Source organism: Lepidothrix coronata, unplaced genomic scaffold (assembly GCF_001604755.1).
Source record: "Lepidothrix coronata isolate B3197 unplaced genomic scaffold, Lepidothrix_coronata-1.0 Scaffold27, whole genome shotgun sequence".
Lineage (NCBI taxonomy): Eukaryota > Metazoa > Chordata > Aves > Passeriformes > Pipridae > Lepidothrix > Lepidothrix coronata.
The window spans coordinates 6,887,844-6,912,711 of NW_016690207.1; the positions used below are offsets into that span (position 1 = coordinate 6,887,844).

Consider the following 24,868-nt stretch of genomic DNA (forward strand, 5'->3'; position numbering starts at 1 on the left):
GTTTTTTTGGGTTAAATCCTCCTGTGTGAGGTGAGTGTAAATGCCTTGATTAATTCTGATTTATTCCAGGGCTTGTGGGACACAGGTTAAAATGTCAGCACCTCCTGGGATGTTCATGAAACAATTTCATGGAGCGACAAGAAATACCTGCAGCTTGGCTTTTGTCTCTGGGACATTTGAATCATCCCACCTCCTAAAACCATACAGAGTTTGGGCATCCAACCCCACTGCTGATAAAAGAGAGGAAGACTGTAGGATGCTTCCTCCTTTCCAGCAGCACCCACCTCTCTGAGAGGTGAGAAAAGGTGGATTAATGAATAATTATTTATTATTTAAAGATTTACCTTTTAAACAGCATTGTGGGACAGGGAGAGGGAATAGATTTGATGCTAATAAATCAAAATAATAATATAATAATATAAGGAAAAGACAGGGGATTGCCAGACAGCACTTCTAACCCTCAAGTCATTTATAAAACAGGGTGGTATTTATATGTAAAATATTTAAAATATTAAAATCGAGCTTTCTTACTACAAATTCCCCGTGGCAGGTGTAGTTGCTCTCAGGGCTGTAAGTAGCTGAGATGTTCCCTAAAAGTGAGTAAAACCCAGGGCTGGAGCACAGAAGGCCCTGTCAGAGTTTCCCTTACAAATAGCCATAATAATGCTTCCCTCTCTCCCAAGGGTGTCGTGGGGGTTAATTATTTAACATTTGTAAAGCACTTGCAGGGCTGGAGATGAAAGTGGAAATTATTATAAAGGATAAACTCAGTTTTATAGGAGGCCCGGTCGGAAAATCGCATTTGGATTGAAATATGGGTTCTGAGTGGGGATCCCAGGAGGAGCATCCATCAAACCTGGGAAGCACAGAAAATGAAGAACTTTGGAGGAATTAATCCAGTTAATAATTAATGCAGGTGAGGAATGCAGGACCTGGGGTGTGGGGTAATGCCCCACACAGCTCCCCTGGCCCTGCATGGTGTGGGTGACAGGGGGGTCTGATAGAAGGAAATTTAATCATTCCATGAAATGTGAGAAAATAAAGATTTTGGGGAGAAAGCCTTGAGACAACCAGAAGTCAGGATCTCACGGAAGAGTTTTGGGGGAGCAACTGGAAATGACAGTTCCTGATGTGCACAGGAGTGGGGAATTTTGGTGTCCAGGGCCACTTTTCCCTCCTGGCTGGGGTTTGGGGAGGCTGTGGGCACCCAGAGCTGGCAGGGAGGGGGCGGGTGGGGCAGGGGAGGAGCACGGGTCACCTTGGAGCAGGTGTGGCAGCGGCATCGACGGGGCAGGTAAGGCTCTGCTGCCCAGGGCTGGCACGGGGAGGGGGCTGGGGAGGGGGAGGTCACCCCACACCATGGGATGAGAGGGGAACCCCCCGCCTGCCCCTTAGGGGACCCCTCAGTTTGGATCCAAACCCCATAGGGAGGAAGGAGAGGGGTGATGGTGGGGTAAGCCTGGACCGACTCCCCTTGGGAAAGCAAATTGCGGGGGGGGGAGTTGGTGCGCTCTGCCCTGCCCAAGCCACCGCGGTGTCCCAGCACCCTGGAGGGGCACGGGAGGGTTCCTGCTGTCCCTGCCGGGCTGGGAGCGATGGGACAGCCGGGCTAACCCGCAGCAGCGTTTTCCAAGGAGGAAGTTGAAAAATAAACATGGTGTGTGGGGCCGAAAGCAGGGAAAGGTGAGAGCGGGGCAGCCGGGGGGCAACGATTCCCCCCCGGACCTCAGCCCTGCCCGCGAGGAGCCCTCGCCTGCTCCCTGCTCCCCTCCCTGCCAAATTAAATGCGAAACCTCTGCCTCGAAACTAAGCCGAAATCGCTGCTCCGACCACTGAATCAGAAAGTCCCTCCCCACGCTCCTCTCCCCGCAGAAGTGCCCAGAAAAGTCGCTTTTAGTGCCCAAAAAAGTGCAGGTTGGAATCGTAGAATCCCAGCATGGCTTGGGTTGGAAGGGACCTTAAACTCATTTCGTTCCAACCTCTCTGCCATGAACAGGGACACTTTTCCTGCAGGGGAAGGGTTTCTTCCTTCTTCCTACCGGATTATCGTTAAAAAACTAACAACCTCTCTCTTTGGCAGCTCAGGATGTGATCACAGAGGCACAGGGTGCTGGTGGAGGGGGATGCTGGGGGGCCACAGCTCTCTAGGGGGCAGATGTGGCGCTCAGCAGGCTGAGGGTTATGTGTTGTAGGTGAATAATTGGACATTTCTGGGATATATTGCAATGGAAATGGTTTCTTTAGTTGTTTTCCTTGAGGAATGTTGAAGACCTACAGCTCTTACCCTGTGTCACATTCCGGGGCAGTTGGGACAATTTTAGGACAAGCAGTCTTCTCCTCTTTGGAAAATGCCCAAAGAAGCTGTGGAGTCCAGAGGAGCTGTGGATACCCCACGACTGGAAGTATTCCAGGTTGGACGGGGATTGGAGCAACCTAGTGGAAGGAGTCCCTGCCCATGGCAGGGGGTGGAACTGGATGAGCTTTAAGATCCCTTCCAACCCAAACCATTCTGGAATTCTAGGATCCTATAAATCCTGATTTTTGTGGCATTTTTGGTGGTGATAATGTGGCTTTGAGTTTATTTTGGGTTGGTACCTGTAAGGTGATAGGAATTATTGGAGTCAGGGCTAGCCCATCATGGCACATCTCAGAGCCAGGGGGGGCAGTTTGGGGCACAGGTGGCACCCACCCCCTTTAGAAAGCACTTTAATCACTTAAGCATTACACAGAAGTGAAGAAAAATGGCTTTTAAGATGGTAGCGTGCATTTCCCCAAACAGATAATTTTTAAATTCAAACCTCAGTGCTGTAAAACCACAAACAAACAAGTACAGGTCGTAAAGAGAAGGAAAAGGGTGATGAAGTGCGTGCTCTAAGCCCCCGTAATTAAGATGACTTTGGCTTTGTTTTATTTCTGAGCTTTCTCTGCTGGGCTGTAACTTGGAGCTGCTTCTTGCTGCTTCCCTGATGATAGGGGTTGGAGCAGAGATTGGGATGGAGAATCTGAAACAGGAGCTTATAAAACAGGCAAAGAAAGGCAGCATAAAGAAGAGGAGACAGAGAGCAGTATAATCTCTCCATCACCAGTTTTTACGTGTCTCTCTCCCCCAGTGACTCTTTTCAGATGTGTCTATTAAACAGACCTCAGGTCCAGCATCCTGAGTTTAAAGCTTTCATCCCAGTTTGAACTTCCCCACCGAATTTTCCCATTTCAGTGGGTTGAATTATCTCAGTCTATTTTCTCTGTCTCTCTGCAGTCACCATACAAGCTCCTGCAACACCTGATGGTCCTTCAGATACTCCCTGACAATTGCGTTTAATAGTTTCCAGTGATGATGATAATTTTTTAACCTAAGTCCAAAACCCTTAAGGATCCTTTAGAGGCAGAAAAGTTGCTTTCCTGGCTTTGCAGACACATCTGGGTTCGCCAGGATGAAGAACACAATTGCTCAGTGTCCCTGTTAACACTCCCCGGCATGGGTGAGGCAAAGAGGAAAAAACCTGACCATAATGGGATGAAATGGTTCAGAATAGGGTTTTAGCCTGACATTAAAGCATTAGGGATCCAGCTCCTGAGGGAGCTAATGGAAGTGCTGCTATGATTAGAAATGTCTCTGCAGACAAACGAGACAGTGCTGGTAGTGGAGTGAGGCGGTGCAGGATACAGGAGAGCTTTTCTTTGTCAGTGATGCCTCTCCTGACATCTTTTGGGTGTCGTCTTTCTGTCCTCAGAGGCACAGATCTCTCACCTCTGTGTCTGTACCACCACCTTCCCTCCCAGGTGCAGTATTTGGGCTGTGGGTTGCGTTGTATTCAGGGATACACACGGAGAACATTCAGGGCAACCAGCCTGATGGAGGATCGTTTTTTGGCCACGGCACCTCAGCTACTGTCAGTCTGAAGGGCGGGGTTTGATGAGCTTCTACAGCTGCAGATTCAGCATGAGGGGAGACCTGAACCCCCTCTGGAAATGGCTTTGTTATTTCCAGATACACATCTCAGTGGCATTCCCCAGCTCAGCCTCGGTTGTTTTTTTTTCTGCAAGCCAAGACATTTCTCTTCTTCCCTGAGTCAGCTTTTCCCTGGGGACTGTCTCTGTCACCCGCAGTTGCTCCCAGAGCCAAGTGCAGGTCCTGAAGCAAGCAAACGAGCTCTGGTGTGTCTGAACTGCCTGATTTACAGAGGGTGAAGGGCAGAGTTAATTGTAGTGGTGATGGCTGCGAGCTGTTTCCACTGGTGAACTTCAGACTGCAATTCCAAGCTGGGGAAATGGAAGTGATGCCCTGACTGAGACACTATCAATGCACTAATAAAACCTTTAAAAAACCCCCAAAAATCTCAGTAAACAAACGAGACACTTGGAAAAGTAAAATGGCCCAGGGTTTGGCTGAAAAGAGGTTTTGTGGCTGCCAGAGTAGGGCAAGAGGAGGAGGGGAGAGTCTCACTGGGCTCCTCACCATCCTCCCGGCTGCCTCCCTGGGTGGTTGGTGCATTAGCTGTGAACCAAGAAGGAACCAGCTCCTCAGGGAGGTGATAAGAGCAGATGAAGCAGTAAATCATTAAGCTGACGCAGCACAGGGCATCGTAATAAACAGGGGTAAAGTGCACTAATGACAGGCCAGCGGGGACACGGGTCTGTCATCAGACACGGGGTCAGGGGATGAGGGAAGGGGCAAAGTCACACTCAGCAGGGATGTCCTGGGAAGGTGGCTGTGGCCACCAACCTCAGCATCCACTGGACCTCCAGCTTGTTCTTTTCCCTGCTGATTGCAGGCAAGTCTCACTTCCTTAGGAGCTGTAGGGATAAACAGGGGCTGTTTGTGCCCTGAGGCACAAACATAATTGTGGCTGGTTTTTCTCCTGTGCTTACCCATTGCATGTTTTCAGAGGAGAAAGAGAAGCAGGAGAAAGAGTTTTGCTGGTCACATGTCCCAGCTGAGCCACGTGATTCCTGCTAGTGAGGGATCGGGCAGGAATGGACTCCAGCAACCCCACAACAGCCCCCATCACCCCACCGAGCTCAGCCCAGCTCGTGCAGACACTGTGAGGTGGACATGCATGCTCCATCTAACTGATCTTTAATTGAGGTTAATGAGGGTATCCTTCAGGTCAACCCGGTTTGACTGTGTTGATCTCAGCAGAGAAACCCTGAGATGTGTCTCTCACAATGACATGAGAGGTGAAAAGACACTGACGTGTACCTGGAAATAACGGAGCTGTTTCCAGCCTTCCAGGGAGGGTTTGGGTCTCTCCTCATGCCAAATCTGCACCTGCAGGAGCTCATCAAACCAGCCCTACAGACTGACAGCAGCTGAGGTGCTGTGGCCAAAAAACCATCCTCCATCAAAGAAGGTCTCACTGTGTATCTGCCTTTAACATGTAACTGCTGGAGCTACATCATAGAGTTATATGTTTGCCTACACATTATTGTGGTCCTTTTATAATTATACCATTAACATGGCATAATATGGCTGCAGTAGTTCTTGCTGTGGTATTCTGGGGTGGATTTAGTTCTGCTTCCAGTCATTACCCTGATTTTATACCATTCCTCCTTGGTATCTGATCTAACTTCCTCCTCTTTCAGTTTAAAGCCTTTACCTCACTGTAGCTACATGATGGGACTCTCTGCTCACCCAGAAAATACAGATTTTCCAGCCCTCTCCCTGGCTCGGGAATGCTGCTCTCTTAACCACAGGGATCCAGGTGGATGCTCCCATTCCCTGGTTGTCTGTTTGACAGGACTACAGGGATGATTATATTAACCCACTGGACCGTGCCAGCACTGCTTTGATTTTCTGTTTAATTACCCGATGTACCCACTGTCAATACATCTCTCCTTTGAAGTCATGAATTAAGGCAGAGCCTTTGCAGTGCTGCTCACAGCAACCCGCAAAACTACCAGTGAGTACAGGAGAAAACACCATTTCTGTGCACAGCTTAGAAAGTCCCCTCCTAAATTAGTTTTCCTGAACCCACTGGTAGCTCAGAGGTGTTTGGTGAGGACAGGACTGTGGGACCAGCCTGGTGTGACCACGAGGGCATCAGCCTGTCACTGCCGTGTGTAGCTGCACGTCCTGGGATGGTGTTTGCACAAGGAGCCAATGTTTGCTCCCCACCAGGTGCTGGATGATCTGTTTGGTTAAACCAGCTCAGATCAGGCAGGTTGGCTACAGGGATTTTCCTGCCTGGGAGCAGGCACCTCTGGGAGATGGTACCTGCATCAGCCATGGACTCAAGGGATGAAACAAGGTGTCCCTGGGACAAACTGACTGAAATCAGACATTAATAAAGGCCAAGGAACGGCTCTCCCTCTCCAAGGCTGACAGCAGTGAGCCATATTCAACCCAAATTATCTTTGTGCAACAGCAGAAGAGCATTTTTGGTTTATATTTCCAGCGAGTGGAGACTGAAGGCCAAAATGCCACTGGTGGTTTAAGGATAATCAGGATGTGGGTGCCTGGGATGGGGAGCTCAGGTCCAGCTCCAAAGCATCCACCCCACGGGAGGGATGTTTTCCACCAGGTGTTAAGCACAGAGAGAAGGTCACTGACTGGAGAAGGACGTCCTGGGCGCCAGCAGCACAGCCTTTGTTATCAATTCCAACCATCCCAATTGCCCAGCCTGGCACCCCCTCACACCCAGGCTGTCCCTGAACATACTCTGGAGCTCACATGAAAGAACTAATCAGTTCTCCACCTAATTAAGCAAACCAGCAAATGGCAAACAGGAGCCAGCCTGGCTTAATTGGTGTAATTGTCTCAGGAAATGGGTCCCCTGGCTCCCTACAAACGGGGGGGGGGAGGGAGAAGGGGGGTGTGCTCTGGCATGGAGGGGCAGCCTGGCTGGGATCCTCCCTGCAAATTCTGGCTTAGGGGTGCCTTGGGGAGGGAAGAGTGTGAGGAGGTCAGGATGCAGGGAGCGAGTTGGTTGGTTTGCCCAAACTCACAGTGTTTTGTTTCCAGCAGCTTTTGGGAAGCTCTATTTTTAACAAAATGCTTTGGTTTGTGGAATAAATGCAGAGTATATTTCCCCCCTCTGTAGGTTGAAATAATTTCAGGAATTTTAAAACATTTTGGACTTCTGTGGCTCTTCAAGGAACTAAAGAAACTCACTGGCGTTTACCCCTAGACGTTACTGCTTTCCCTGTGTATTATCTCTCCTACCTGGTCCCAAAAAGCCCCCTTCCCTAGTCTGTTCATTCTTGCAGAAGAGCAGGAAAAACAGGAGCTGCTGCTGGGAGGGATCCCAGGAATGCAAGGTACAGGCTGGGATGTGTCAGAGATTGTGGCAGATTTAGGGATTTTGCTAAACTAGTCTGGCTTTTTTGGACATTTTCTAATCTTGGGGCAAAGACCTCAGAGAGGTCCCATTTGTTCCCACCTCTCACCTTTGGAGGGTTTTCCAGTTCTCCGACCTATTCCTATGTGCTAGGTCAAGCCTTTTCCAGGCCTCCGTGCAAGGGAAATCCTATTTTTCCCAGTGTTATGCCAAATAACTGGTGTAAGTTGAATAATGACATTGTTTTTCTTTGCCTTGTAGCCAGAGAAGGTTGTCGGGATGGCGAATTTCAAGGGTCATGCACTTCCAGGCAGCTTCTTCTTGCTCTTTGGGCTCTGGTGGTCTGTGAAATACCCTCTGCAGTACCTCAGCCAGAAAGCGAATAAGAAATCCCACAGGAGTTACAGTTTCCAGCGTGTGGATGCCATGGAAGGGGGAATGAAAATTGTCTTTGCTCTCATAGGTAAGGCTTACATTTCACTTGCCATGTGGGTAAATTCCCAGCCTGCAGCGATGACTGCACTGGAGCCCTGACTCCAGACAAACTGGCTCAGATATGGAAGGACCAGAGAATCATTAAGGTTGAAAAAGACCTCTAAGATCCTCAAGTCCAACCATTAGCCAGGTCCACTACTAAACCATGAACCTGAGCACCACATCTACATGTGTTTGAACACTTCCAGGGATGGTGATTCCACCCCTTCCCTGGGCAGCCTGGATGCATCCTTGATGTTCATGTTGCCTTAATCTCTGGTAGAGTTTGATGTGAAAAGACCAAATCTTCTTCCCCTTCCCAAAGCTGAGCTTGTGTTAATAGGCCTGAGTTTCTCCTGCGGTCTTTTCTCCCTGATGCAAACCTGAAGCTGTTGCTTCAGAAGCCTCCAGCAGCAGTGAGTAGCATGAAGCAGCATTCCCCACAAGCCCCCAGCTGCTGTGTGTCTGTGCAGGGATGCTGGCGGAGCAGTTCGTGCCAGACGGGCCACACCTGTACCTGTACAGCGGGGCCAGTCGGGACTGGGTGAAGCTGATGAACTGGCAGCACACCACCATGTACCTGTTCTACGGCCTCTCCGGGCTGGTGGATGTCCTCACCTACATCTCCCAGGTGGTGCCGCGGGGCCTGGATCGCCTCATGTTGTCCACGGCCGTGTTTGTCGAAGGTTGGTAGAAGAAGGTGGTGCTTAATTCAGGGAGGGATCACAGAATCACAAAACATGCTGGGTTGGTAGGGACCCAAAAGGACCATCCAGTCCAACCTCAGCTCTGCACAAGCCCATCCCCAAGAGTCCCACCCTGTACCCCAGAGGATCATCCAAACCCTCCTGGAGCTCTGGCAGCCTTGGGGCTGTGCCCACTGCCCTGGGAAGCCTGGGAAGTGCCCAACCAGCCTCTGAGGGAAGAACCTTTTGCTGAGATCCAACCTGAGCCTGCCCTGACACAGCTCCAGCCATTCCCTGGGTGCTGTCCCTGGTCCCCCCAGAGCAGAGCTCAGGGCCTGTCCCTCTTCTATCCCTCCTGAAGAAAATGTAAGTGCAATGAAGTCTCCCCTCAGTCTCCTCTTCTCCAGCTGAACACACCAAGTGAGACAGAATCAGAGAAGGACTAAAATTTGCCTTACCTGACTGGAATATTACTTGGAATGCCTCTGGAGGTCCTACACATTGTAGGTGATATATTATTGCAGGGCAGTCTGGAATGAGATGGGAAATACAGGCATCAGTAGGTTTTGGTTTGGGATTTCTGGGGAGACCATGGTGTGGAGCAGCAGAATGAGCTCCCTTGTGATGAATGGCTGGTGGCTGCTGCATCATCTGACATGCTCAGAGCTGTTCCCCTGCCCTGGGCTCCCCTCGAGAGCCACGGATTGCTCTGCAGGCATCGTCAGCCTCATCTGCTTGCAGGGCATGTGGCAAGTTGAAGTGACTTATTCTGGCTATAGCACATCATGAATATCATTCTGTCTTCTGGCTGTCTTGCAAGTTGCCAGCCATGATTCCAGACCCCTCTTAGATCACAGAATTGTATGAAGTCTTGGGTTGGAAGGGACATTAAAGATCATCTAGTTCCAACCCCCGCCATGGGAAAAGAAGGTCTTGCTTATATAGAAACTGCACATCTCCTCTTATTTTCCCCTTCGTGATCACAGCAGCTTTTGAGGCAGCAGCAGGGGCACCTCAACAGGCAAAGTTTGGCTTGTAATAACAGGAAATTTATCATTTACAGCTCCCAAGAAATGCTGAAGTTTAGCAATAGGAAAGTAGGACAGAGCAGAAACCTGGTTATGAGGGGAAAGGTAATGGCACTGATGGGGGAAGAAAACCAGCCTGTCTTTGGTTCCTGTATTGCTCAGATCCTCCTGCCCTAAGGCTGGGCATCTCATCCCTCCAGTATGGTGGGATACCAGGAGACCCAGAGGAATGGTGCCATGTGGAGTCCCTTCTTTACATGGTGACCTGTCTCAGTTTACCATCCAGGGAGTTGATTTGCTCTGCTCTGTGGCCACAGTTGGTGTTGCTGCTGTTGCTCTAAGCAGGACACGTGTTTTGACAGGTTTTCTCTTCTATTACCACGTCCTCCACCGGCCCATGTTGGATCAGCACATCCACTCCCTGCTGCTCATCGCCATCTTTGCTGGGGCTGGCAGCATCCTGCTGGAGGTTTTCTTCAGGGACAACATTGTCCTGGAGATGTTCAGAGCTGGCATGACCATCGTCCAGGGAACGTGGTTCTGGCAGGTCAGTTGTGCCTGCTCAGAGGGAGCAGTGGGGACAGAGGAGAAGGAGCTGTACATCACATACCAATCACACATCTCCGAGGGATAATTTTGCCAGGCTGGCTTCATAAATAGCTCATAACCCAGACTGAGAATTTACTTCTCACAGGTCATCTCTGCTGGCTGCTCCTGCTGAAAGAGCTGTTAGTCTTGGCTTATCGCTTCTCTGGGGGGAAGAGCAAAAGCCAGCGAGCAATGTTTTGCAGTATCTAACAACCAAGTACTAATTGCTTAATGTGTCTAATGCACCCTGCAACCCTCCCTCTGGTTTAGTGGGAAGATGCAAAGGCCCCCAGCAATAAAATGGCCGAGTTAAGATACAGCCAGCTGCTCGCTTTGGGAGAAGTTGGAGAAGCAAAGAAATCAACTGGAGATAATCGCTCCCAAAACTAAGCTGCTGAAAATAATCTGAGTTCCCCTCCCTTTTCTCAACCCCAGTAACTCAAACCAGCCTTTATTCAAAGGTTAAAAACTGGGCTGAGTTTGTAAAATACTAAATTTGGGGGTTTTAAAGGATGGCTCAGAGTTTGCAATGCCCAGAGACGGTTGTGTCTGGATATCATACAGAAAAAGAGAGATCTGGGGCACAGTCTGGGTTTGTGTGGCCTCTCTGCAAGGCTGGACTTTACTGTCTCAGACCCTCAGTCACCACGGGGATCGAGGTGATTCACTGTGTGGGTGGATGAGGTTGTGGCTGCCCCATCCCTGGAAGTGTCCGTCAACCTGAGTGGAAGGTGTCCCTGCCCATGGCAGGGGGTGGAATGAGATGATCTCCAAAGTCCCTTCCAACCCAAACCAGTCTGGGATTCTCTAACGATTTTCTCCCCAAGTTAATGAATTTCTTGTTCCACCCAGATCGGAGTCGTGCTCTTCCAGCCATGGGGGGGTCCAATGTGGGATGAGGAGGACCATGACAACATCATGTTCCTCACCATGTGCTTCTTCTGGCACTGGGCAGCCGCTGTGGCCATCCTGACTATAAACTACACCCTCACTTACTGGTATGGCTGGGCAGGAACTGAGGCAGGAGTGGGGTGGGCAGGGATGGGGGTGGCTGCAGTGGGACACAGATGTACTCCAGCCCTTTCCAGAGTACAAAGTCACAGCTGAATAAGCAGCCTCAGACTCCAGCACGTTTGAGGGCAGGGTGACAAGCACACACAGTATTTGTTGAGTGCACAGAATGCAAAAGAGTGTCAGTGGGAGGCACAGGCATTAAACAGGAAGAAGTCAAATAATGGAGCCCCCAGAGCTGCTCCTGGAAGTCATACTATATTTTTTCCCTCTGCACTGAGTGCTGAAGTCAAACTTTAATTCAATAGAGAAATGAAAACATTTCCAGGTCCCCCTGACACTTTGTCCCCTCCCTTGCAAGGACTCTGAAGCAGTTGGCCGTCACTGAATCATCAGAGGGATGAGAGCACTTGTCTGATGGTTCAGAAGTGCCAGCCCCCAGCGTGGCTTTTCCAAGGGGATGGGAAGGGGACATTATCCCACTTCAAGGGGTTTTCTAAGGGCTGTTGTGTGGGCTACAGAAGGGATAGTCCAGTTTAAGGCAGCAAATAGACTTTATACAGACTAAAACCCCCTCAGTCCCCCATCAACATCATTTCAGGACCTCTACATGAGAATTCTGGTGAGTGGCATTAGTTTGAGGGTTTTGCTATCAGTGATTTATTGCTTCTGTGCTACAGGTGCCTCCAGAGGTTCAGGAGAAGCAGTGGAGAGCCCTACATCAGCCTGGGGGTCCGGCAGCAAAAGGGTGACCCCAGCTCCCAGGCCACCTTCCTGAGCAGCTCTGATGAAGAGTGAAGAGGCTGCAAACTTCTTCTCCAAATACATGAACAATCTGTTTTCTAGAACAAAATAATCCTAATGAGATATTTCTGTTTTGGAGGAGTGAGAGGAGCCACTGTTGTGCTGTGAGGCAGCAGGTTGAGCCCGTGAGGGCAGGAGCCCTCCATCCGTACCCAGATATTGCCAGCTCAGGGGCAAGCACCATTTTAAGTGATTTTCAACAACAAAATGAAGCATGAAAATTCAACATGACAAGATTGCTTCATCCCATGGGTTGCCAAGTGTGTTTCCATAGGGATGGAGGGCATCCTTTGGCCAGCTGACTTTTCCAGGAGTCTGGAGACTTTGACCTGCTGTGATTGAAGTCAAGGAAACCTCCAGGCTGAGGTCAGGTACCTCTGGAGCAAGGCACCACCCCGAAGAGGATGAGAAAAAGAGTGTGGAATGTGAGGTTATGGCAATTTTTGCACCAGCAGGGCTTGATTGTACACAATACGAATGTTATCACTGCAGCTTTGAACTAAAGAGGGGGTTTGTTAATCGTTTTCATGTTCACTTAAAGGCTGAGAGAGTGAATAAATGGGAAATAAAAATCCTCACTGAGCTGATATCCTTAAATTTAAGACTGATAAATTATAGACTGTGTAATAATAGCTTAGACAAATCCATCCCTCAGACCTGCAAAGCCTGGAGGACTGTAACATACACGGTTAAGCAGCAGGGAGTCATGAAACGTCCCAGTTTTCCATTGAAAATAAACCCCCTCAGCTTGGAAAGGAGATGAAACAGGCACAGGGTTTGTTTTTAGGCTGCCTTTGCCAGCTAATTTCTTGCAAAAAGTGACTGGAAATGTCACCTCCTATTCGGGAGGAAAATATACCAGTAGCGAGTATGAGGATTAAAAACAGTAAATATAATAAATATATACATATATATATTTATGTTTATAGCATGAGGTGAATTGCAACTGTTCATGTCTCAATGTCTGGGGCAGGAAGGATGCTCTGCACTGAGGTTTTCTCCCTGCTGTGAAATGAGGGGGATGGATGGCAGCTGATTTTTGTGCTTGTGTTCATGACTGAACAGAAAAGCAGCTCCTGGCAAGTCCAAGGGAAAGCATCTTTTAACCCCCATCCCTCATGTGCAAAGAGCCTGTTGCAGACACCAGAGCTACAGCCTGGATATTAATGCTGCTAACAGTGCTATAAAGACTAACCAACTTTCCTTGAATGCCAATTTTCCTGTATTCCCACTGCTGAGCCAGTTTATTGTGCAGGGCTGGATACTGGAAGGTGCAGACTCGGAGCGAGGAGAGTGAAGCAGCAGAGCTGCATCTCCCTAAATCCATCTGATAAACACCACAATAAAATCTCAGTTGTAACTGCTGAACACAAGAAGCATTTTGCAGATGTTTCTTTTTCTGCCAAAGCCGAATAGCTTTTCTAAATCTCAAGAATTCCTCTTGCTGCTGCAATGAGACACAACCCATTTTGCAGGTGCCTCCTCCTACTGGCAGGTGGAAGGTGACAAACGAGTCACTGCAGTGCTGCAGGACAGAGATCAGTTCATTGACCAGCAAAAAGGCCCCTGAATTATTTCTGCTCTCCTCCAAATTATTTTCTTTCAGGAACCAGCCCAAGCATCACTATTCCCAGCAAATAGCCAGAGGAGGGCAGTAGCAGGTGGCACCAGGAGCATGCTCCAGGCTGGTTGCAGTCACCTTGCAGCCACCCCACGTCCAAAATCCAGAGTTTTTTTCCATCCCAGGGCACACAGATGAGAGCTGGCTTTGGTTTTTGAAAGCACTCCTTGCTTTTGAAAGTGGGAGAGGGTTTATTTAATTCTTCACAGCTCTCCTTGCTGCTCTCAATCCTTGGCCCTTGTCACTAAGTGGCCACAAAACACCTTTTCCCTCTGCAGCACCCAGTGTCTGGAATAGTTTCTGTCTGCCTCATTAACTCCCTGCTTCTACAAACATCCCAGGACTGTCAGCAGAGCACTCACTAATTTGTTTGCCAGCTCTGGGGCACATTCTTTCCCAAGGTATGAAGGTCAGTGAATTAGGAGAGATCCTGTGATTAAGGAAGGAACTACAATTGGGGTTCATTTCTGGGTGAGAATTAAGGATTTTCATTTTAGCTAAAAAACATGTTTGTAAATAATTTAGGTCCCCAAAGGCATGAAGATGTCTGGAGATGGTTTATTATACAGAGGGGTGCAACCACAAGCCATCTTGGCATTTATTTCCTATAGATATTTTAGGACAGTCTTACAGGGACAATTGCTTTTAGCACAACTTTAATATCAATCAGTTGTTGGTTTTTTCAGCATATGATGGCTGGACTCGAAGGTTGGACTTGATGATCCTGGAGTTTTTTTCAAACCTAAATAATTCTATGATTCCATAAATTGAATTATAGTGTCTTTGTATTGGACCCATTGGCCATGCAGCTGGAGTGGGCTGGGGGATGCATTTGTATCCATAGCCACACTGATTGTAAAAGGAGCAGGATGCCCTGTGGGATGTCCCAGAGATGTTTTCTCTCTTGTGTAACTGATGTTGAATTTTGTCACTCAAGTGACCTGCTCATCCACGGCCAGAAGGAGCTGCTGATCCTCCCACCAGTCCTGCCCTTCTTTACAAAGGAGCACAGACAACACCCCTCAGAGCAGCCAAATTTCCTGGCAGCTGGCTCTTCCTGCCACGGGAAAGACAAACCCTTCATCAAGAGCCCAGCACAGCCCATCCACGAGCCACTCATTCCTCGGGCAGAGATAGGATCTCCCTGCACACCACACTAATGTAGGGCTGAGATCAAGGTGTGGGCAGCAGAACAAGTCCTGCCTATGCTTTTACCACCTGCTTCACCTCCCCTGTTGCCTGTTTATGAAATCTGGTGTTAGCAGTCATCATCATCATCATCATAATAATAATCCTTTGCACTTCCCAAACAACCATCCATCTGCAGCACTCGAGCTGCTGGCAAACCTTTAATTAGATTGTGCCTCCTGCCACCCCCGGGAAGGAGGCAAACATTATCACATTTTTCATTAGCATTGAGGCCGATGATGAACCTTCAGGGAGAGGATGTTGCAGTTACAGCTGAGAGAGAAAAAGAAAAAGAGGGACACAAAAATATGAAATCAAATTCAGTTCAAGGTTTAGCTTGAGGACATTAGAGAAGCTGGAGGGTGTGGGACACAGATCTGCCTCCCCCAGTCTCTCCCTGGGAGGAAGATGGGGACAGGCATGTGCTGGAACTGGAATGGAATTGCATCTGTCTGTGCTCACAGTGATTTTAGCACACGTGGTGTGTGCGATCGACTCTGGGATTTGGGGAGGGTTGCCATCCTTTCTCCATGTCTCTCCTCACGGGGCTGTTCACAACCACTTCTCACAGTTTCACCCTCATTTTTCTCGTGGGGATGGTCAAAAGGGTAGAAACCCCCTTTCCTCAACCATTCAACACACCAAAAACATCTTTCACTGTCTGTAATTCGAGTTTGCCTTTTCATAGAAACTTTCTCTAAGAGCTTTACTCTTTGCTGGCCCTTTAAATTCCATGGAAAAAGGCACGTTGATCCTCTGAGCAGGTACTTTTCATCTAGGCCCTGTTTCCTCCCCTCACTCTCCAGCTGCTGCCCTCCCTGCTTGCCTTTCCCCACTTTCCCCAAGGACTTGACTCCTATTGCCTGGGAAAGGGCTTTGTGCTAAGCTGCCCTTTGGAGTTTGTAGAGGTGGGTGGTTGCGGAAAGGAAAGCTGAGCTGAAAGAGGTCCCTGATGGTGCTCCTGGGTTTCTTCCAGCAAAAAAAGGTATGTTTCTTTTTCTGTATTGTTTTCAGGGGTAGGTGTGTAAGGAAGAGCTCCTGTGAGGGTTGTATTTCTCCCTGTGCTTGGATTCAGTGTTATAACAAGCTCCTGGAGCTTAAACTTGGGTGAAACTGCGTTTGTGGAAGCCCCTTTGCTGCTCTGGGCTTCCCTGCTGGTCCAGGACCCTTTTTCAGGTGTGTTCATCCCTCTGTCACACATCCTGCTCCTCAGGCACCGTTGGAGATGAGCAGTGATGGGTGTGTGGCATGGTTGTGTGCCAGCACCACCACCAGCCTCTTGTTTTCCTTCCTTCCTTCCACTTGATATGGAGATAATGGGAATAAAAGCTCCTGGCTATGGCTTGGTGGCTTTTCTGGCTGTGCTGGAGCACAGCCCATCACCCTGGGGAGGGTTGTGCAGCTGCTTTGCTTCTGTGCTGCTCCAGCCTTGGGGCTCCCGTGTGTGGCGCTGGGCACAGCTTGTCCTGTGGGTTTGCTAGGGGTGGCTTTGGGTTGGTTTTATGGGAGAGAAACACTCACACAATTCCACAGGAGAAATCCTGCGTTGGGAATGTGCTGAGTGGTTTTTAGTGCCTGTGGCTGGGGGCTTGAACAGGGCTCCAGAGCAATGCTGAGTGTTTCTGCACCATCAGTTCAGTGCTGTGGAGGGAGACGGGAACACTGAGGTGGCCCGTGGGGTTTCTCTGCCTTGAGGCACTTGCTTTGCTCCTCTGTGCAGTCCTTGGCAGTGGGATGGGCAAGTCAGAGATGGTTTGTGTCTGTGGGTGCTTGGTGTTGGGCAGTGTTGAGTTTTAGAGAGGTAAAAAGGAGTAAAACAGACTGCTGTGTCCTGCCAACCCGTATTCTGGCGGGGAGAGAGAGCCATCGTCCCCTTCTTGGCTGCTGTGGGCTGGGAGGTGGAGCTCACAAAGGTTCTGCTCTGGTTTGTGAGCTCCTGGCTGAAAATCTCCTGCCCTTAGGCAACTTTTATATGTTTGGACCCCCTAAAAGGGTTATCATGTCCCTGGCAACCCAGTTCAGAGACTTCCAGCAGGGCCTGGCCCTGTCAGACCACACTGCAGCCTTATCTTTTCTTGGCTCTTTTCCCAGTCATCCCAAAGCCCATCATAATAACTGAATATACATGGTTGCCATGGGAACAGGAATTGGCTGCTCCTCCTGATTTTTGTTGCAAACTGCAGAAGAGTTGCTGGTTGTTTTTTTAAAAGCAGACAGGAGGTGTCCCAGGTTGGGAAAGCTGGTTGACTCAGCGTGCTTTGAACTGGCCTGCAGGATGTTCAGCTCCAAACATCCTGTCTGAGGGCCACCTCCCCGTGTTGGCTTCTCCCTTTATCTGCCTCTTCCGAGTAATAACCTCCTTGCTGACACTTCTGGAGAGGGAGAAGGACAGGCAGGAGTCACAGGTAAACTCTTCCACCCATACACCAGTGAGCAGCTGTGTCATGGGATGGTTGTGGCTGCTGGAGCTTGGGAAGAAGGGAGGTGTGGAGAGTCCATCTCTCGGAGACCAAAGTTCAGGGTGATGATGGTGGTGGAAGTGGTGCTGATGGAGGCAGTCTGCCAGAAATATATGGGTTTATCCCCTTTTTAGGAGCTCATTGTGTTTTGGAGGTACATCATGGGGGTTGTTCAGCCTGGAGAAGAAGAGAAGGCTCCAGAGAGAACTTGGAGCCCTTCCAATGCCTAAAGGGGCTCCAGGAGAGCTGGAGAGGGGTTTGGGACAAGGGATGGAGTGGCAGGACAAGGGGAATGGCTTCCCACTGGCAGGGGGCAGGGTTAGATGGGATATTGGGATGGAATTCTTGGCTGTGAGGGTGGTGAGACCCTGGCCCGGATAGCCCAGAGAAGCTGTGGCTGCCCCATCCCTGGAAGTGTCCAAGGATGGAGGAGGATCCACATAAGGGAGACCCTCCAAACATCCATGGCCAGGTGCTGGTCTTGCCATCTCTGTACAAGTTGGCTATTCTGGGATGCTGATGGTTGCACCCAGGGGTGCTTGTAGGGAATGCTTGTTTATCCACAGGGATGGCACCCTCTGAGCATCGATCCCCCCTCATCAGTTGGGGCAAGTGGGGTCAAAATCATGAATAGTGATGGATCTGGAGCTGCAATGGCTCCAGGGGAGAGCCTGGAAGTTGGGCAGGAATGCTGTCTCTCCTGAGCTGAACCTGGGCAGGCTGGGAGCAGTCAGGAAAGGCTTCCTAAGCAGAGCAGGCAGCTCCCATATGGATGTTAAAGCAGAGCAGCACAGCCTGGGAGCTGTGGGGGGAGAAGGGCAGCTCAGGTAATAACTTCTGACTGCAGCCATATTTCAGGGGCTCTGACAGACAAACCAGCTCACAGGAGGAATAAATAACCCTGTGTCTCTGCTCTTCCCTGGCTCTGCTCACTGGAAGCTTAATCAGCTTTTATGTGAGCGTGGGCTCAGTGCCGGGGTGGGGGCAGCTGGGGGTGAGGGGTGTCAGGGCTGGGCTCACTGGGCTGGTTGAGGGGCTCTGTGGATGTTTTCTGTGCTTCAAGTATATGAGCTGTGCAAATGGACTGTTGCTTGGAAACATGTCTGGTTTCACTGCAAAAGAGTGGTTGTTTTATAAAAGAAGGTGGGGGGTTTTTGAGTGGATTACATGCACATTTCTGCTTGACTAAGGGTGGGTTTGGGACATCCCTGCTAAGGGAGAGATGTCCCAGGACATGCCAGGATCCCTGGAAGTGTCCAAGGCCACATTGGATGGGGCTTGGAGCAACCTGGTCTAGTGAAAGGTGTCCCTGCCCGTGGCAGGGGGTGGGATTATGAGACCTTTACGATCACTTCCAACCCAAACCATTCAATGATTCTGTGCTGTGTCCAGGTGCTGGGAAGCAAAGGGGACTCATGGCAGCTCCCCAAAGCCTTGCTGGATTGAGCTGCTGAGAGGTTTCAAAGCAAAAGGGTCCCTGGCCCTGTAGAGCGAGGCTGCTCTGCTGGGGAGTGGGATGGTCAGGGTAAGAGATCCCAGGGACAGCTCTGGAACAGTGGGTTGGGTCTACTGGTTCACTCAGATGAAGGGGGGATGGTTGGTGGATGTGGGGCGATGGATCTCTGGGTTAATGCGGGATGCTGCTGTGACTTTGGAGCACCCTCTGGAGCTGCAGGGGGGACATGTCATTTGTCATTTCTGGGCTCTGGGATGTCTCTACTCTCCTCTCCTCCAGTTAATCACGTTACATTAACGTTCCTGACATGTCTCTGGATCAGGGTACGCTCCTGACTCCAACCCCAGGCTGTTGCCCTGGCAGTCACAAGAGGACAATGGTAAAATTTGGTTATATATCGTGCAATTGTGTGCTACCTAAATGGCCTTTAATCGCATTTGTTGTTAGTCACTCCGGCATGTAGATGTCTGTGCAGGGAAGATAAGTGCCCTGGACTGGGTGTCCAGGCTATAATCAGGAAAGACCTGGGTTCTCCTGGGGCATGGGCCACCTCACCCTAATGTGGGCACCCAAAATAGAGCAGAGAGCCATCCCTGGTCCTCAAACCAGCTCCTGGATGGGGCGTTTCTCACCTCCCTGAAAGACTGTTTAGTAACTTCCCTCCTGGAAGGAAACCTTAACACAGTTTTGAGCCTTCCCTGGATTGTCTGTGTCCCACAGATGCAATGGATGATGATAGTTTCCACATCCAAACCCATGGTTGCCACTCAGGGCTGAGCCAATCCAACCAACTTGGGCGCTGCAGCCCCGACCAGGGATGTCTTGCAGAGCTCTCCCTCCCCCCAGGCACTTGCCACATCCTACCCTCCTTTTGCAGTGCCTAATTACTTTCTAGTGTGGGAGGACTTGGCAAACGTGCTGGAGTTGTTCATCCAGCCTCTGCAATTTGCTCTGGTATTTATAAACACGGTGAGGATGTGATTTGTGATGCAAGGGCAGGTCGGTGTGGGAGCTTTGGGATGAGTAATGCCTTCCTCTCTGCGCATCCCAGCTGTAGAAAAGGACCGGAAAACCACGTGGAGGGGAAAAGTGAGTCCTCCTTAGGTGGTAGAAGCTTACAGAGGGCAAGGAGAGAGGTCTTGCTGGAAGGGACAAGACCACCCCAAGGTAATATCAAAGGCTTACTGCTCTAAGCACTTAGATCATTATTTATTCCCTCTGCACTTGCTGCACTGGGATTTTTTTTCTAGGAATTTGGGTATGGGCTTAAATACTTTGCAGGATATAAATTTGCTCTACCTTTGCTCCTCTCCATCCTGCCTGGTGCTCAGTGGCATTGATCCTACTTAATGTCAAGACTTTTAGTCTTGGATCTCTTCCTCTGGAGATGAAATCTCTTCCCTTGTGTCAAACAAAGGTTATGTGGCATATACATGAGGCTCCTTTTGGAAATGTTAATGGTTCCTAGGTTGCTTCCTCCTGCCAAAACCTTGGCTGGCTGGAGCTCCTGAATCCAGGGCTGGATTCACACCCTGGTAATTGCCTAGTTTGGAGGGAGTTTATGGTCTAAGGAAATAATTGTCATGTTGCTTTTTATTAGGAAAAACTTTGTTATGTTTTCTTGGGTGTTACGCTTTTTTGGGTGCTATATTATATATTGTTCTCTGGCACTAAGTCCTGACGACTTTATGTGTGCAGCCACATCTATGCACACACGTGTGCACAGTGGGGCAGAGTGGCAGCTTCCCCGCGGTGATGTCCCACCTCTGGTATTACTTGTTCACAGCTGATGGCAGAGCCACGTACACCCTCTTTGTTGGGATGTGGATCCCTGAGGATGCTGAGCAAGGGAGCAGTCCAACATCTCCCTTGGGTCAGTCCCCAGGCACTGTTTGTCCCTGCAGGTCCAGAACACAAGCCCGATGCCAACGAGTTTCCTCGGCAGTGCCCTCCGGGGCACTTTCTTCTTCGCTTTTGGTCTCTGGTGGTCCGTGAGGTACCCCCTGAAGTACCTGAGGAAGAAAGGTGATGCTGAGGGCCAGCCAAGCTCTGGGACCCAGCGTGCAGAGATCTTTGAGGGGGCTCTCAAAGCTCTCTTTGCTCTAGTAGGTAAGAGATGATGATGAGTCTCTGCCCCAATATCTAATGATGATGCAACTGCTTTGTCCCATAAGACTGGGGCTGTTTGTAATGGGAAACATCTGCAGCTGGTGTGGGAGGGCTTGGGGATGTGCTGGTGGCACACTGTGATGTTTTCCTCTGGGCTTCAGCCCTGCAAGGGAAGTTCTCCTGCAGCCTTGTCCTTTCCCCTGTGTGAAAGGACAAGGGTGACCTTTCCCCTCTCTGTCCAGGGATCCTGGTGGAGCAGTTTGTCCCTACCGGTCCCCACCTGCAGCTGTACAGCCCCAAGACGCGCAGCTGGACAGACCTCACCCACTGGCACTACTCCACCATCTACCTTTTCTTCCTCCTCTCTGGAATCATGGACATGGTCTCGCAGTCCCGGCTCAAGCTGCCACCCGGCCTGGACCGGCTCTCACTGTCCGTGGCTCTGCTCATCGAAGGTGAGCCCCACCTGGTGCTTGGGGCAGGGCAGGACACGGGACAGGGATGCACCACGGGGCTCATGGATGTGTGACAGATGTGTGACAGCTCCTGGGCTGTTCTGGGACCAGCAAGGCTTCGTGCAGGCAGAGCTGGAAGGTTTGTGGAGGTGTGATGGCACTGGCTGTGTGCTGAAGTCACCCCCTCCCTGTTCCTCCCTAAATGTGAACCCGGCCATAGGAAGGATTCCATCCAGCTGGGTGGCCCAGGTGTACAGGGGATGCTCAAGGGATGTGCTGCTCCTGGTGACAAGCAGTTGGCTCTCTCTGGAGTCACAAAAAGGGGTTGTCCCCCGCCTTGATTGAATGCACAGAGGGACAAATTCTGATGCAAAGCTCCCCACCATCTTCTGAGCTCAAGGTCCCCAGCCCTGTGTTCCTCCTGGCAGCCCTACAGCTCTGGCTGGGGCACAGGGGGCCCTCCAGGAATGGGGGCTCTTCAGGGGGCAGAACAGACCCAAGTGCCAGGGCTGTGTGGTGTTGGCAGGGTGAAGGTTGGGACAGCAACCTGGTTGATGTCTGGCTCTTCCCACCAGGCAGATCATGGCAAAATCTAGAGTGTTGTCTGTTTTCAGATGGTTTTTTTAAAAGAACAGATCCCAAAGTGTCCTTGCTAACACAGTGTGGATCTTGGCAGGTTTGCTCTTCTGTTTCCGTGACTACAGCGATGCTGCACTGGACCACCACCTCCACTCCCTGCTGGCCATGGCCATCTTTGCTGGAGCCCTCTGTGCCCTCCTGGAGGTGTTCCTCCGAGACCACATCATCCTAGAGACCTTCAGGACCAGCTCCTTCCTTCTGCAGGGCTCTTGGCTTTGGCAGGTCCGTGTGTATTCATTGTTCTCTGAGCTTTGCACCCAGGAAGATGAGCGGAGCAGGGCTGCTCTGCCCCTTATGGCACATCTGTTGGGGTTAAACATGTAGGCTGTTTGGCGTATCATGGTAAATAAGAAGAGGAAATGAGGTTTGGTGCCAGAGCTGTCATTGTGGAGAACTGCATGTGTAATATAGGCAGTGTGGACAGACCTGGAAATGGCTGGAAAATGGAAATCGGAGCCCAAAAGGGATGGAAACCAAAATCAGGAGTTTTTATTCATTTCATTAGGTCCATTTTCTTCCTCTGCTTGTTCCATGTAACTGGAAACATCTGGAAATCTCTCATGTAATCAGCCAGCTTTGGGTCTAGGGGGAAATGCACAGCCTGGCAATGTCACCTTTGAGATATCGTCTTTCTCTGGGCATGCTGGGCTGCCCTGCAAACCCTAAGGATTGTCTGCAGAGAATCCATCTCCTCCTGAAACCCACCCCTGTGTCAATCTGGAGAGACAAGGGTGCCTGGGGGTGCCGAGGGCAGTGCTCCAGGTGTTACTTGGGGTTAATTATGCTCATAGTCAGCTGCAACAGCTTGGCTAAAATCAGGAGGGAAAGAGGAAGGATGTGCTAAAGTCTGACATCTCTTTTGTCTATGACCAGATTGGGTTTGTGCTGTCCCCTCCCTGGGGAGGACCAGGCTGGGATCAGAGTGATCCCAGCAACCTGACCTTCCTCACCATGTGCTTCTGCTGGCACTACCTGGGTGCTCTCGCCGTCGTGGGCACCAACGCGGCTGCATCCCGCTGGTACGTGGTGGAGAGGGGCCTGGGGGGCCTGGAGCAGTGCAGGAGCTGGGGGGCCAGGAGCAATCCCTCGACCCCATGCTAGGCTGGGAAATCCATCACTAGTGTGTGTCATGGGATGAGAAAAGTGGGTGTCCATGAGTGTCCAAGTGTGGCTCGGCCGGGAAGGATGAGCTGGGTGCCACCGCAGGGCAGACAGTCCTTAGCAGCCTTCCAAGGACGGCTCCTGCTGCTCACAAACACCTGACCACTGTCACTGTCTCTCCTGCAGCTGCAACGAGTCCTGCCAGCTGAAGTTCGGGGACATCGACGTGGAGCTGGACTGTGGTTTGTGCCTGCGCAGAGGCACCAAGGGCTCCCGCAGTGCCCTGCTGCCCGAAAGCAGCTCAGATGACAAATGAGGCCCTGGCAGGCGTGAAAATTTCTTCCATGCTGGCTTTGAGCTCTTGAGATGAGGTTTTTAATTAGTCTTGATAAACTACAGTGGCACTTGATGGAGGAGCATCGGAAGTGGGAGGCAGGACCCCGAGGCAGAGCACAGCAGGAGTTGTGAAGCCTTTTCTGTGCATCCCTTTGGTCACAAGAGCAAACCAGACTTGTCTGGGATGGAGGTTTTAATCCTCAGTGCTGCAGCTCAGACTGCAGGGCTGGTTTGCTGGTGGGGTCCAACTTGGTGTGGCCAATCTGGCTATTTTTTTAACATTACTTTCACTTCTGCTTCTTCAGAAGGGAACTGAGCCAGTGTTCAAAGTTCCTGGTGGCTGTCGCTCACTCTGGTGTTAATGGAGAGGTTTTTGTACAAAGCTTAATGTGCAGAGTATCCAATAAAGTACTTTAACACACCATCTTGATGGATCTCTTGAATACAATGCCTCGAGGCCGAAGGCACGGCTAAGGCAGCGTTGGCTTCAGAATGGTTTGGGGGTGGATGAAATATTGGAGGGATGGGACTGTGTGCAGTTTAACATGGACTCATCTGCCTGGGGGGTGGCAGTGGATGGAAAGGATGGAGGTGCCCTGTATGCACTGGCAGGCAGCTGCTCTCCTCCTTGTGTTTAACAGCGTTAGATAGGTGAGGAAGGAGGTTTGGCATGGATTTTGGTGTGTCTGGGAGACAGGGTGTTTGCTGGGCAGGGCCCAGCTTGGAGACAGACCCTTAAAGCAAGATCGTGGCTTCAGCTGATAGGAGTTGGGCATATGGATAGTCTTGGTAAGTGAGACCCCTGCAGTGATCTCAGCTTTTCTCCAACAGCTTTATTCCCTTCCTGGAGCTGGTCACTTCCAAAAAAACCCTTCAGTTCTGGGTATCTGGTTTGCTGTTGGTGTCTCCTTTGGTTTGCAGCAGAACAGTGTGGGGAGGTGCTTCCCGCCACCAAGATCAAAACCAAATTTCAAAGATGTCATTAAGGAGGATTAGTGAGGGAACATCACTAATCATCATCAAAAAGTTCATCATCAGCATCTAAAATGTTTGTGCCACATGCTTAGCTGGGGGCTGGGCTGGGTGAACGAGGCAGCACAAACAGCATTGTTTTTACTATCCCTCAACACTTTTACTGTCCTCCTCTAAGGAGTGCAAGAGCCTGTTTAGTCTGGACACGTCCCTGCTGAGCTGCACTGCTCCAAAAACTCAAGCAAGTTTGGGATGGTCAGAAACATCCTTCTTGGCTCGAGGTGGTTGCAGGTCCCAGCCCCATGGGAGCTCCTTGGAAGAGTAAGCATGGCATATTTTATTTTATTTTATTTTTGTATTTTATTTTATTTCTTGTATTTTATTTTTGTATTTTCTCCATTTGGAGCAGGACTGGAAGGAGATGAATGCTTTCTGTTGCTGGCAGCTGTCCACAAAAGAACCTTGAGGAGCAAAGAAACCAAGGTGAGTGCAGCATTTTGGGCTCCCACATTTGGCACCCACACAGACATGACAGTTATTTGGGATTCTAAAACAAACTGGCCCTCTGAGCACTGGTTTCTCCAGTATCTGGTTGTCTTTAACTGGGGCTGATGTTGATCTCCTGTACCAGAGTGAGAGCTTGTGATGTGCTCTGATTGTTAAT

General features: G+C 50.2%; 2 protein-coding genes across 3 annotated transcripts; both read left to right on the forward strand.

Moving 5' to 3' along the window:
• Nucleotides 1-1,253: 1,253 nt before the first annotated feature.
• Nucleotides 1,254-12,531, forward strand: LOC108494701 (transmembrane protein 45B-like). Its single transcript, XM_017809508.1, has 6 exons — nt 1,254-1,294; nt 7,539-7,740; nt 8,225-8,437; nt 9,828-10,012; nt 10,906-11,051; nt 11,745-12,531. The coding sequence occupies exons 2-6, from the start codon at nt 7,557-7,559 to the stop codon at nt 11,860-11,862; spliced, it is 846 nt and encodes a 281-aa protein (XP_017664997.1). The 5' UTR covers nt 1,254-1,294; nt 7,539-7,556; the 3' UTR covers nt 11,863-12,531.
• Nucleotides 12,532-16,988: 4,457 nt separating this feature from the next.
• Nucleotides 16,989-23,583, forward strand: LOC108494700 (transmembrane protein 45B-like). Of its 2 annotated transcripts, none has more exons than XM_017809507.1 (6): nt 16,989-17,082; nt 20,497-20,701; nt 20,944-21,156; nt 21,833-22,017; nt 22,669-22,814; nt 23,083-23,583. In XM_017809507.1, exons 2-6 carry the CDS (start codon nt 20,515-20,517, stop codon nt 23,210-23,212), a joined length of 861 nt encoding a protein of 286 aa, XP_017664996.1. In that variant the 5' UTR covers nt 16,989-17,082; nt 20,497-20,514; the 3' UTR covers nt 23,213-23,583. The 2 variants fall into 2 exon arrangements, with proteins under 2 accessions (XP_017664996.1, XP_017664995.1); XM_017809506.1 differs by lacking the exon at nt 16,989-17,082 and adding an exon at nt 19,667-19,759.
• Nucleotides 23,584-24,868: the final 1,285 nt, after the last annotated feature.

Coding starts and splice junctions, on each gene's coding strand:
- LOC108494700 (XM_017809507.1), top strand. CDS start 20,515: ATGCCAACGAGTTTCCTCGGCAGTGCCCTCCGGGGCACTTTCTTCTTC. Junction 21,157..21,832: donor CGTGGCTCTGCTCATCGAAG/GTGAGCCCCACC, acceptor GGATCTTGGCAG/GTTTGCTCTTCTGTTTCCGT. Junction 22,018..22,668: donor AGGGCTCTTGGCTTTGGCAG/GTCCGTGTGTAT, acceptor GTCTATGACCAG/ATTGGGTTTGTGCTGTCCCC.
- LOC108494701 (XM_017809508.1), top strand. CDS start 7,557: ATGGCGAATTTCAAGGGTCATGCACTTCCAGGCAGCTTCTTCTTGCTC. Junction 7,741..8,224: donor AATTGTCTTTGCTCTCATAG/GTAAGGCTTACA, acceptor GTGTCTGTGCAG/GGATGCTGGCGGAGCAGTTC. Junction 8,438..9,827: donor CACGGCCGTGTTTGTCGAAG/GTTGGTAGAAGA, acceptor GTGTTTTGACAG/GTTTTCTCTTCTATTACCAC.